General features: G+C 42.2%; 1 protein-coding gene across 1 annotated transcript; it reads right to left on the bottom strand.

Moving 5' to 3' along the window:
- Positions 1-30: 30 nt before the first annotated feature.
- Positions 31-1,036, bottom strand: LOC129602108 (lamin-like protein; the record flags this gene model as incomplete). The annotated part of the gene is made up of 2 exons (XM_055501075.1): positions 700-1,036; positions 31-645 (listed from the first exon to the last, which is right to left on the bottom strand). Coding segments are annotated over exons 1-2 (952 nt in total), but the record flags the coding sequence as incomplete, so codon positions are not given.
- Between the last annotated feature and the right edge of the window lie 12,482 nt (positions 1,037-13,518).

The raw sequence follows: 13,518 nt of genomic DNA, 5'->3' as shown, positions 1-13,518 counted from the left end.
CCTGTCTTATCTCGGTTTTCAGCCGTGCACCTTCGGTGGCTGCAAGGTCCCTCAGGTCCTTAGCCGCTTGGACGGCTTCATCAGCTCTTCTTTGATGACCTTTCGATTCTCTTTGAAGGATTCCGATGTTCTCGTCCCGCTGCTTTAGTTCGTTTCTGAGCTTAAACACCTCGTTTGTGTTTGTCAACAGTCGCTGCGAAGCTTCCGCAAGTTTATTCGCATATTCGTCTCTCTTGGCATCCGCTTCGGTGACCTTTAGCTTCAATGAGTCGCATTCATCCTTTAATTCGGCTAAGTGCCGTAACCTTTCCGCTGATTCTTCCGACATGCTTTCGTTCAATTCGCTAACCGCGAGGTGACCTTCCATTTCTCTGTCATCGACCATTTTCAAGTATTCCTCTGCGAGTTCTTTTTGGCGCTCATATTTGATTTTCCATTCGTCCGCTGCGTTTTCCAAGTCGCCCTGTTGCTGCTCCAGTTCATAAATACGAGCGTCAAGGGATCCTATTCGGTTTTGATATTCCTGCTTCTTTTTTGTTGCCTGACCTTCCTTGGCTTTAAGTTCCTCTTCCAATTCCTTGACACGTCTTTTCAAAGTTGACGTGGGACTGTTCGGTGACGGTGGCCGAACATTGATGACCTTTCCTGTTTATGTCCGTTCGATAAGGCGTTCCGGTATATCTTTGAATGGCGTCTTGCCTTCAGCGCGATCAGCCTCTTTCATTGCAGTTTGGAAGGACATATTTATCGTTGTTTCATCGTCCGTGAAGTACGATTCGTTCGATTCGTCTGAGACCATTGGAGTTGCCCAAAGGTCATCACCTGCAGTCAAATCGTTCAGTGAAAGGTCATCCAGTCCCAATTCAGCCAATTCTTCTTCGGTGACCTTTGTGCTTCCAATGTTAGTTTGAGCCAGGTTCACAACTTTATCCTGCTCATCGATTCTGACAGTGGTAACATCCAACTGTGATGTCCCAAGTGCTTCCGCTTCCTTTTTTGTGGTTCCATTCTCCCCAGTGACCTTTGTCTGGTACATCGGTTCACTTCCCGCCACAGACGCGGGAGTGTGTTTCTGGTTGTCACTGGAACTTTCCTGGTTGGCGACCGCCTCGAGCGCCTTCTGATAAGTACTATCAGAGCCTCGTGAATCCTTCTTCTCGAATGCCTTGGGCGCTCGAGTGTTCCGCTCATGTCCAACTGGACGTGAGTATGTGTGCAAAACTTTTTTGTACGGGTTTGGTGCACCTTGCTGTGAGCTACGGGAGCTTGTGCTTCCCTGGCTGCTGGTAGATGTGGGTTGCTCCTTGTCTTTATCCATGTTGATCGGATAACTTGGACGCTCCTGTCAATTGTTCTCACAAAGCACGGTATTGTATGGTTTAAGGGATTGCCCTAAAGGTCACTTTATACTTCGAAATTTTTCTAAGTCCCTGTTAAAGGTCACTTTTCGACTGAAAAATTTCGGCTAAGTTCCGTTTAAAGGTCACTTTTTTGATAAAAAGTTCGAGAGATTTGCCCTAAAGGTCACTTTCCAGACAAAACTTCGAAGCCGTTTTTATAGTTCAGCACATTTACGAATGAAATTATACAGCTGCTGGTATCGCTACACACTTAATCGTTCAATTTCGTTAAAGGTCACTGTTGGCCACTTTTTAGATCTTAAAAGTCACTTCCAACTCAACTCAGCTCAAAAGGTCACTTTCCGGCTCAACTTCAGGTTAAAGGTCACTTTCCAGCTTAGTTAAAGGTCACTTTCAAGCTCAATTTCAAGTTCAAAATCACTTTCAACTCAATTTGTGTTAAAAGGTCAATTTCCAACTCAATTTCTGTTAAAAGGTCACTTTCCAGCTCAATTCAATCAACTTAAAAGGTCACTTCTCCCTCGATTCAAGTTAAAAGGTCACTTTCCCGCTCAATTATCTCATCTCAAATCAAATTTCCCATTACGAATCGAGTTCAACGGAAAATCCCCATTCGGGTTGTTTACTTCGTTCTGATTGGTCCGCTAGCTCAAATTATTCAGTTCAAATTTCGACCAATCGCAGCTCAGATAACTGACCAATCACGATAGTCCATTTAGTTTTTATATTAGCCTGACGTCACGGTCAACGGCCAGACATGCGCGCCGTGTGCAAAACTCCGCCTACGTCTACTCAAAGCTCAGTACCGGCCAATAGAATTTGCCAATTTTACCAACTAGCCAATCCCGTAATTAATAACAGTTTTCTACCTGTTGACCGTCCTTTTCATGGGGAAAATGATCCAGATGATCCAGTTCTTCTCCAAATCCGTTCCCGCGTCGCCGCTGTTCCGTAGCGTGCCTCGCGCTATCAGTCTGCTACTGTGCCGGCTGTGCCGTAGCAACAGCAGTAGTGCTCTACTACCAGTTTGGAGGAGTCTGATCTCGTCTTTTCCCGTGCGCCCCTTTCGGCGCTTCGGCTCTTGTGCCCCACGGCTTAGGCTTCGCTGAAGCCTTGCCGAGTATCAGTGACACCAGTGTAGGTCTTCGCTGAAGACTCTACACCGAGGAACACTGACGACTGAAAACTCTTGCACTCTTGCACTGCAAGGGAGACAGCACAGGTCTTCGCTGAAGACACTGTAGCCGAGACCAAAGCAGGAATCCGCGTCCGATGGGGAGATTGCACCGCTTGTGGTGTGCGCTTTGCTGTTGCACAGACCTGTGCCTTACTGGTCACGGATAACACGTCAAATAACAGGCCAACTTTGCCTGACACAATTCAAATCAGAGAACCGCTGTCGGCTCTGCTACCATCTAATGCTAGATCCAGAATGGATCCAGAGACAGAGACAGAAACGGGATCTATCCTGTGGAGTGAGCTACGCAGAAGTGTAGCGAACTATGCGGAAACACAAAACGTCGCACCGCGTATAGCTGACTTTTAATAATATTGAAAGTCTGAACAACAGAAATCAACATAATGATCGGCGCAGCTCGATCGTAAAACGTAGAGCCAATTCTGCACTGTGCGCAGCACGTGCTACGCCGCGCCCACTGATAAAGCGCAAGCCAATCAGAAGCGAGACACAACACAGACCGTAATCCATGGCGTAGCGCCTAGCGCCACAGGCGTGAACGCTAGTGAGCCCTCGTCTCTTAACCGTTTGGCTTGCAACCAATGCTTAAGTCTATGGGAAAGCAAAATTGGCTAGAATTTGTGCTGTTCGCCATAAACAGCCACAGGTTTAGTATCAAAAAGTTTAAAATTTTTTTCTACACCTTTGGATATGCAACGAGTATAGCTGCACTTTGATATTCACGGAGCGCGAGCGTCTGAAAGTAGTGAGTAAGCACCCAAGTTTTAGTGGTGGCGTGTCGTTGCGAGGTTATTTTGAACCGCGAACCGACTGATCGGTTCAACCTCTTTTTGTCGTACATTGTATGAACATTACAGAAATAATTCAGTAAATAAGAAATCTGTTAGAAAATCATAGTTTAACGGGTGTGCATAAGTGGAATTTAACTAAATTAGCAAGAAGTACCATTCAGACTGTACCGACAACAGACTAAAAAAGCGCAGGTTCGCAATTTTTTAGGCGCCCCGGGGCGATAATTTCGGGGGAGCTTTTATTATTTCGTGATCTACGGTAGGGGGCGTTTAAAACCGCACGGGGTGTGTTAATTTCGGGGGGGGGGGGGCGTTAATATCGGGTTTCACGGTAATCAAGAAAAGGCAAGCCAGATACCGGCTCCAGTGAAGTTAACCCGTTGACGGGCATTGGCGTCAGGGCGCAACATGTTGTTCAGAATTTTTTTCCAAGTGATCGCGAACGGTTAATTCATATCGCTTTGCATGATTAGCAACAAGGGACCGTCAAGCACCAGTAAAAACAACTCAAACGTGTATCTTGAGTTAATTACAAACTACAGGTATCCGAAAATGGCTAATTTCGGACTTTCTGACCTCTCGCCGATCTTGCTAATTAACTAATTAGTGGATGGATAATTAAAACCGGAGATAAATCAACAAGGTAGAAATGACAACGCTTTATTCAAAAATGCTCAACGCAGCTTCTATAAGTTGAACCACAGATGACCGCAGTCCGTCAAAAACGTGTGTTGCGTGCCAACACCATTGCCCATGAAAGGTTATGAATTCACGGGCGGGTGCACTTTCGACAGATACTTATCATTACGTGTACCGGTGTACAAGTACGTAACCGGAATAATATACTTACCGGTACTATTGGTTCGGACGCCAAACATGCACCATGCGGGTTTAGTTGTTTCAAGTCGGCAAAAATGGGGATTCTGAACACCACCCCGGGTCGGTCGGCATGGTAGACGTGATTCTAATTCTACCGCCAGTGTAGCACTGAGAAAAATGGCAGCACAACACTGCTTTCTGCCGCGTTCTGCCTTCGACAGCGGATAAGGATACACCGCTTGGGCAAGCAAAGCTGTGAAGCCGCGTAGCTTTAAAAAACAAGCAGAGTATAAGTTTTAACCAGTGTCGGGCGACTGGGAACTGTAATGACCACTTTAGTGATGTTGACCTTTGCGACAGCCTTGTGTAGGTTACATCCGGCTGTTATTCGCTTCATTCGAAAAAGTGCGAGTGACCACTAATATCTGGTTCGGTGCCAGTTGCCTGTGCAGATCACCAATTCCTCCGCTTTCCCCATACCGGCAACTGCGGCCACATCCAGGAAACGCAAACCCAAACAATGCTCGCAGTGTAAAGGCAGCTCGGCGTGTCAGAAATGCAGTAAGCACAATGCTAAAATTTCACAAAGACTGCTTCGTTAAGTGCCATAGGAGAGCGTGATGAAAGTTTTGGAAAGTAATAGTGTCAGTATCGCTTGTTTTCTATGTTTTTTATATGTAGCACTGGTCAAAATGCAGGAAAACAGGTTCTGGCAGTTTTTAATTTTTTGCTGTCCAGTGGTCAAATTGTTGACCACTTCTGTACTTCTGTTTTAAAGTAATTTTTTTGTGCTACTTCATGAAGTAAGTGTTTTTCATTTATTCCTGCTAGTCTAATTGTTACAAAAATAAGCATTTATATGCAGTAGACCGTTCATGGGCATTGGCGTTGGCAAACACCCTAGTCACCACCGCTGACCTATGGTCAGCACAAGCTCTCAAAAAATTCCATATCTTAATTGATTTTTTTCATCGAGAAATCCCGATTTTCAAAAGAAAATTCGGACACCTTCGGGAACTGCCCGCTGGAGGGTTAAGAACCGTGACCGCTGAGACTGTGTTTGTCGAAGGTTTATGTATACCCCGATTGCAGCAGATTGGAAGATATGACTGTATTACAGTATAGGGACGTAATGTTTAGTTATTATTCAATGATTTATGAAAAACTTTCGTAAGTTTAATTTTGTTCTGTTGCTGTCGCTGTTGTAAAAAGATCATTGTGTGGTAGATTATTAAATACACATCTAACAGATCACGCGACAGGAATTTTTCGGCGCATAGCAAGTTACCTGTGCTTCCGAAAATTTCCTTGTTCAAAAATATTTCAGAAAAAAAAACGACAAGCAGAAAAAAGCATTAGCAGTACATCTAGAACGTACGCAAAAGGCCCCAGCGCAATGCACCAGTGCCCGGTTGTCACTGCGACCTGAAATCACGACAAAATTAAGCTTTTTAGCATCTAGCCGAGAAATTGTTGGCCAAAATATGAAACAAATCCAGAAAATTTCGCGAGGCGCCGTTTTCCGGTATCTTCCTAAAGATCTTTGACTAACTATTCCAGCAGTGAATAAATGTGTCGATACTTTGCAAATCGCTGATAGCTGGCGTCCGCTCTCTGAAATGCTTCAGTCCTTAAAGCTCTTTTCACCTCGTCCATGGTCTTGACCTCGAAAATCTGGAACAGAACCTCGTCGGTGAGTTGGGGCAGCTTAATCCACACAATTGGTCGACCGCATCCTCCTATGCGCGTTGTATCTCCCATCGAGCTTTCGGTATGGCTTAACTTACCAGCAGTTAGCCTCGGAACGTATCTGATTAAAGCATCCTTTCGCCAATCAAAAAGAGAACTAACGCGGTTTCCGCACTCCGTGCCACCGCCACCGCCTTCCGTGTTCCACCAAATCAGTCCACAATGCGGACAAGCCTTAATTAAATTCCGTGGATCCGTTTTATCGAACAAATTGTGCGTCATCAGCGGGGTTACTGAGCTGACAAACTGATCGCAGTTCTTAACGTTTTCCTTTCGCATCTGGAGGCACAAGGCATAGTAGTCCATCTCCACCATATCTTTACCATGCTCATCCACAAACACCTGGTACAGCTCATCGAGGTCGTACTTGAATTGGAAAATCATAACGTGGAAGAGCTCGTCCTTGTCTCCCTCGGATTCGTTTCTTATGCGGTCGCGTGCTCTCAAGTAGGCGTCCAACTTTTCCTGCACCTGTTTCTTGTACTGATCGAGCGATCGCCGCATACTCGTACCCATTCTACTTTCGTCCAATTTGAAAAAAAAACGGAAATCTTCGTCAGATATCTTTAGCTGCTGCGGTGCCATGCGCGACATACAAGCATACATTAAGTCGGCAATCATGCTTGGATCGCTGCGCTGCGAGTAGAAAATGATGTTGGCAACATTTGAACTGGTTTTCGCTAATACATCGCAGATCCTTGAGAAATCTTTATTAGGATCTTCAGCATTATCCATATGCGAAACGAGGATCACGATTCTATTAGTGAATGCGCGGACAGGTTGCACCACCTGAAGAAAATGGTCGATCATTTGGTCAATTCGGTTCTCGTATTTCTGTACGAGGAAAATGGTATGCAGCTCCGTGGCCGTTAATGCCGCCCGCAGCTGCACCGCATGTTTATACGTGTCGTTTTGGCTACCCGTTCCCGGTGTGTCGATAACACAGAAGGTGTTTTTTCCGACATGCACTTCATTCCTGAAAATCAGCTGGGTCAAACTGCCTTTCGAGGCACCGGTTGCATGCTGGGTGCCGCATAACATGTTGCCCAGTGTCGTTTTCCCGGCTCCGGTTAGGCCCATCAACAGGCAGCAGGGCTTATTGCGGTTCCTGTCCGGTTTTCCGGTAAGATCTTTCATTATCATAGGGCGGTACATTCTTCTAGATTGTGCTCACTGCAGACATGAGGCTTTTGAAAGAGGTACAACAGAGAGCGAATTTGGCGCTCCGAAACTGCTGTCTACTACTTAGTTATATTTAAAACTATAAATGTATCAAGGCGAAGAGTATTCTCAATGCGGGAATCGATAACAGCGGCATAACTACTGCACATGAATTTTGAAATTTGAGTGCGTGCCTTTACATCTGCATTACGTTTACGGCATGGATATATCTTATCTATGCACAAGTGCTTGCGATAGCGGCTAATCAAGAACAAATAAGCATTGGGAACTCACACTAGGCTGTGTCGGAAAGCGGTTTGATTGGAATGTGAAGGAGATTAGGAAGTGGGAACGTGGGAAAAATATAAATTAATAAAAAAAATGCATTGTTCGCAATATCGCGAGCAGCAGTATAACATACTTAGTGTTCCTCCAAATTTATTCTGGATTGGAAAAAAACCCAAAAATTTTGAGAGTTATCCAACGAAACATGCTAAAATCCAATGGCCTTAACGAATTATTTATAATTCTTTCATTTGTTCTGTCTTGGGTTGTGATATACGTAGATCTTTTCCTTTACAGATTTGGTGATCACGTGTATCTAAAGGCACAAACTGGGCAACGAGATCGATTCAACCTCTGTATGCAGCTGTTTAGCTTTTAGGTTTTTAATGCTTAATGTCTACAGATACAAGGAATGACTCCTCATCGAGATCTATAGACAAGTCAAATAATTAAGACAAGAAAACAGTGCAACAAAACCGACAAAATAAGGATAATCACATCGATTTCAACAAAGGTCAAGCTTATTAAGCGTGTCAAGGTGGTCTTTAACAGAGGCGATCTCCTTCCATGAAACGCTTTCCAGTGCAGCTTGAAACACATGTAGGGAGCGATAGGATGATGCGTCCAAATCGAGGTCATTCCCGATTTTGGTAATCCTCCATGAGAACGAGTCTTCACTGGCTGGCACTTCGGTTTCGCAAAAAGTGGTATTCGCAGCTTGAATCGGGAATGGATGGCCCGACATCCGGTTTGCATTTCGGGTGTTACCTGCAACAGTATTGGCGGCAGTAACTGACTCATAACTAGTGAAAAACAGTTGCCGAAAGGTATAATGCCGAATAGTAGCTTATAGGCAACAAACAAAGAGGTTTTAATCCGACGTAATTCAACGCAGTCCCAGTTTACCTCATGAAGTCGGCCACAATAATTATTACGTGCGCTTCCCAGACGTAGTCTTTTTAAAAATTTCAAAACACATATCTCAAGATCTTCTCTTGCGTTTTAAGGAAAGGTTTTACCACTGGACTGCAGTACTCCAGAAGAGGAAAAATCAGTGCTATAAATAAATAGATAAGTGCTGCGGAATCATAATGATCGAACAGCGACAACATGTAACCAATACGCTTTCGAATCCTGGTGTATAAATTACTGGTATGCTCACTCCACCGCAGTTTCCGGTCTACCAGCAATCCTAAATATTTGTTTACGAAACGATTTTCAATTTCGGTATTATTCAGCAAATATTTATGTATGTCAGTTAAATTTCGTTTTTTTGAGAAACGCATATGCACAGACTTCTTCGGGTTAAAGGTCAACCGTTTGGCAGCTGCGGCTTTAAAAACGGCATCAATATCTTCCTGTAGTTTTACGCAGTCGTCACCTGATATTATAGGTCTGCACAAAAACACATCATCCGCAAAAATAAAAATTCTGCTACCATTAAATAAAACAATCGTTAATCCGTTAATTTCGCAAATAAACAGGATACGACCTAACACTGAACCTTGTGGCACTCCGCTCGTAACTATACCGCTTTTAGAAAACGAACCATTTACCACCACAATCTGTTGGCGACCGGTCTGATGGTTATCTAACAGACCCACAACGTCGGGATCAATACCAAGTAATTCTAACGTCGAAAGCAGGGATTTGTGATCAACACGAGCAAATGCCTTTGAGCAATCCAGCATTACCGCGTCCACCTCAAATCCACTGTCAATAAAATCTTCAACAAATTTTGTGAAAACTAGACACTGCAGTTCCGTGTTTCGCTTAGCACGGAATCCAAACTGGCTATCACTTAACAAACCATTACTTTCCAGAAAAGACCTGAAATAATTTGCAATACACCTTTCAAAAACTTTGGAAATAGGATGCAAAATTGCGATAGGGCAGTTGTAGCCGGCAAACTTGTTGGCCTGTTGACTGTTGGCGAGCCCGGCAGGAAAGTGGTTTTTCTCCCATAGATCTGCCGAACTGCACCCACACTTCTGCCGACCCGACCCTATGCATTGTCTATGGGAACTCCAATAGATCAGCCGAAGCGGCTCAACAGTGTAACTTGACACTTCAACTGATCGTAAGCAACCATCGGCTGGGCTGTAGCAACAGATGCAGCTGCCTAGGTACACTTTATCGACAACAGCTTAATTAATGTCAGCTTAATTGTTGCCAGTTAGGTGGGTATGCTTTTTTTGAATGCAGCAGCGGACAACTGGCATCATTTATGATCATTGCGAAACGTAATCAGTTACTTGAATGTCGTTACAAGTTAATATTATTCGCAATTTTTGTCTATCTTTTAAAAATTATTTATTTTAAATTCTTGTATGATATAAAAATTACTATTGGGTTTTTGCAAGGCCGAAATTAAACCCTCAAGACTTTAAAGTGTTTTCGGAAACAATTTTACCAACAATAGGTCGGCCGAACTGCGCCAGTAGTCCTGAGATCCGACAATACACATTGTCTATGGGAACTTCAGTGGATCTGCCGAAGGAGAACACCAACGAAAGTTGATAATTATTACAGTCGTGCGCTAGCCGGTATACCAATCACTGCTGAACGAGCCTATTCGCTTTTGTCAGATAGTGCAATAAACTTATTGTAGGATTTAAGCATGGGCACTTGTCCAAGACTGCGTATTAATTAATATCTATAAACTGCATCAGTCAAGGGCGTATGCAGCACATAGGCATTAAGAAAAGTCGCCGCAAATGACTTGATTAAGTATATTTATACTATACCGGTAACTCATGATAAACTTTTTATCCTGATACGTTCAACGAAAGTATAGTAAACCGGGCTCGCCAACATGTTTGGCGAGCTTGGCGGAAAAGCGGTTATCTCCCATAGATCTGCCGAACTGCACCCACACTTTGCCGACCCGACACCATTTTGCTTATGGGAACTCCAATAGATCAGAAGAGGCACAACAGTGAAACTTGATATCCTGTTGAGCGCAAGCCGGCAGTAGCACGGCCTGGCTGCAGCAGAGATGCAGCTACCTAGCCATATTACACTGGTACTAGTAGTAATATGAGTGTCTCGACCGGCATTTAGATGTGGGCCGCTGATAAGACTTTTTTCATATAATTTAATGCAAAAAACTTTTTACACATAATTTAATGCAAAAACCTTTTTACGCTTATTTTAATGCGGAAAACTTTTTCCGCCTATTTTACACCGAAAAAACTTCTTACACATAATTTATTGCAAAAAAAACTTTTACACATAATTTAATGCAAAAAAACTTTTTACGCTTATTTTAATGTAAAAACTTTTTCCGCCCTATTTACACCGAAAAACTTTTTACACATAATTTAATGCAAAAAACTTTGTACACATAGTTTAATGAAAAAAACTTTTTACGCTTATTTTTAATGCGAAAAACTTTTTCCACCCTATTTTACACCGAAAATCTATTTATGCATAATCTAATGCAAAAAACTTTTACGCCTATTTTAATGCTTAAACTTTGTCCGCCCTATATTACACCGAAAAACTTTTTCACTTAATTTTAAGTTTAAAAACTTTGAACACGTAATTTAAATGTGTACATTTCAGAGAAACAGACGTATAGCGGTTACATTCGTAGGCATTACAATCTGTAACAGCGATCGAGTAACTATTACCATTGCATTTAGTTTTTTTTCTCATTGATATGTGTCATTGATATACGGGTGAAAGGTCAAAGTCAATATAAGTGTCTCGACCGGCATTTAGATGTGGGACGCTGATAAGAGCGTCCCGGGATATATTTTTAAGGGTTAACGTCCCCGGGATAAATTCCCGTGATGTATTTCCAGCCCCTAAAATGTTGGAGGCATATTTCGAACCCCTAAAATTTTAGAGGCAGATTGCGAGCCCCTAAATAGAGGCATATCTCAATCCCGTAAAATGTTAGAGGCATATTTCGAGCCCTTGAAATTTTGGAGGCACATTTTGAGCCACTAAAAGTTTGGAGGCATATTTCGAACCCCTTAAATTATATAGGCATATCTCGAGCCTCTAAAACTTTGGAGGTATATTTAAAACCCCTGAAATTTTAGAGGCAGATTTCGAGCCCCTAAATTCATATTTCGAGCCCCTAAAACTTTAGAGGCATATTTCGAACCTTTAAAATTTTAGAGTCAGATCTCGAGCAACTAAATTTATGGAGGCATATTTAAAACCCCTAAAATTTTAGAGACTTATTTCGAACCCCTAAAATTTTAGAGACTTATTTCGAACCCCTAAAAATCTAGAGTTATATTTTGAGCCCCTGTAATTTAAGAGGCGTATTTCGTGTGCCCGTAATTTGGAAGCAGATTTGGTATTACAAGCCCTTGTAATTTTGTAGGCAGATTTCCAGGCACTAAAATTTTAATGGCAAGTTTTCATCCCTGGTAATTTTTCAGGCAGATTTTATGCCCCCTTAGTTTTGGAGCATAGTTCGTTCCCCTGTAATTTCCGGTTCCTTAAATTTTATAAGCAAAATCAAGCCCTTGAAATTTTAAAGGCATGTTTCCGGCCGTATAAATTGGTATAGGCAAATTTAAGTTTCCTTTATAAATTCAAAAAAATGCTTTCGGCCACCAAATTTTTACGGGGCCTTATGAGACCCGGTAATTTCGTAGGCATTGCAATCTGTAACAGCGATCGAGTAACTATTACCATTGCATTGAGTTCTTTTTTTTTCATTGATATGTGTCATTGATATACGGGTGAAAGGTCAAAGTCGCTTAATTGTGTTTTAGTTGTACGTACATCTGTTTGGTTATTGGTTGCTTTAACTTAAGCGTGCCCAAACTTGCTTATAAAAAGTAAGGTTCAATAAAATTGTGTGGTATATAATTTCGTCGTGGCTGGCGTAAAGTTGGTGCCTACAATTAGTAAACTGGTTTTCAGTGAGGCGTTTTTGAACGATAAAATGGCTGAGGTGCGAGGCCCTGTAATCTCGTAGGCATAATTCTGGCCCTTAAAAATTTTTTTCTGGGCTTCTTTATGCCATTGTAATTTTGTTGGCATGTTTCGGGCTACCCAAATTTTTTTCTTTCATTTTTTATCCTTGTAAATTCAGAAGCGCATATCGGGCCCTGGAATTTCTGAGGGCATAATTTAGCCTCTAAAAATTAATAAAAACTCTGAGCTATTGAGAACTGCGCTTAAAACACCAAAAACTCTCATTAAGTTCAGTTCAGTTCAAACTTTTATTTTTTTCCATTTGGACGCTTATGCCTGCGTCGGTTGAATATTCTAAAAAATAAAGGAAAGCTCAAGAAAGTACCCGTTAGTACAGCAGCTAAACTTTAAGCACAATCTTTTACTTTTAGGCTTTTCACGCATGGGCTATTATTCCGAATGCAGCTATTCGAATTATTATTGATGAATTATTCCAATTATTCATGAGTGCATGAAATTACGGGGCGGCCTGGTCAAAGGGACAGTCCAAATAGAAGTATTGGCTGCTACTGGATTTGAAAAAGTTCCGTGGGTGAAAATTAATAGTACATGCCGTTGTGAGAGTGTATCAACTTTCTTATAGCGTAAATCTCAACCAAGGATAGCACGATTTTGCAATTATAATTAGATGTATTCTACGTATTACGAGTATACTATAGACACAGGAAAAGAAGAAGAAATCATTGTTGCTTTGATGCAAGGTACCGCTGCTTGCGTTCAGAAAACGTTTGGTATCGGTAAGAAACTGGGTGAAGTGTATTATGCGCTGAAATGATAAACTGCGTAATTTTGCGTTTAACCTATGTTAATTCTGAATAACTTAATAAAACTACTTGCAGAGCTTTCACTATCCTTATCTTGGCAACAGCCAAACTCTTCGTTTCGAAAGCGAAAACATCGATGGCTCTGATATCATTCTAGTCGAAGGTAAAGACCTCTAACTGATTAATTTTGAAGAAAATCGGCTTTTTTGTCTCAACTCCACACTGAAAAGCCGATTTTGTAAGAGTTTCTCTTACAATACTGCGTTAAACTTTCCCGCGTTGAATACATTCTGTTGCATATGATGATCTAAAATGTCTGGTATTTTGTCATTTATCGGCTACCTGTGGACTTAAGAATTTCGTTTTTTTCTCGGCCAAGCTATGTTCCATTAGTAATTTCTACATTAAGCCAGAGCGCCAGCGACCAAAAGTAAACCAGCAAGATC

This window comes from Paramacrobiotus metropolitanus, unplaced genomic scaffold, assembly GCF_019649055.1.
Source record: "Paramacrobiotus metropolitanus isolate TYO unplaced genomic scaffold, Prichtersi_v1.0 Parri_scaffold0000330, whole genome shotgun sequence".
In the NCBI taxonomy this organism is placed as follows: domain Eukaryota; kingdom Metazoa; phylum Tardigrada; class Eutardigrada; order Parachela; family Macrobiotidae; genus Paramacrobiotus; species Paramacrobiotus metropolitanus.
The sequence above is the reverse complement of the archived record's forward strand: the minus strand, read 5'-3'. Positions and strand labels throughout refer to the sequence as shown.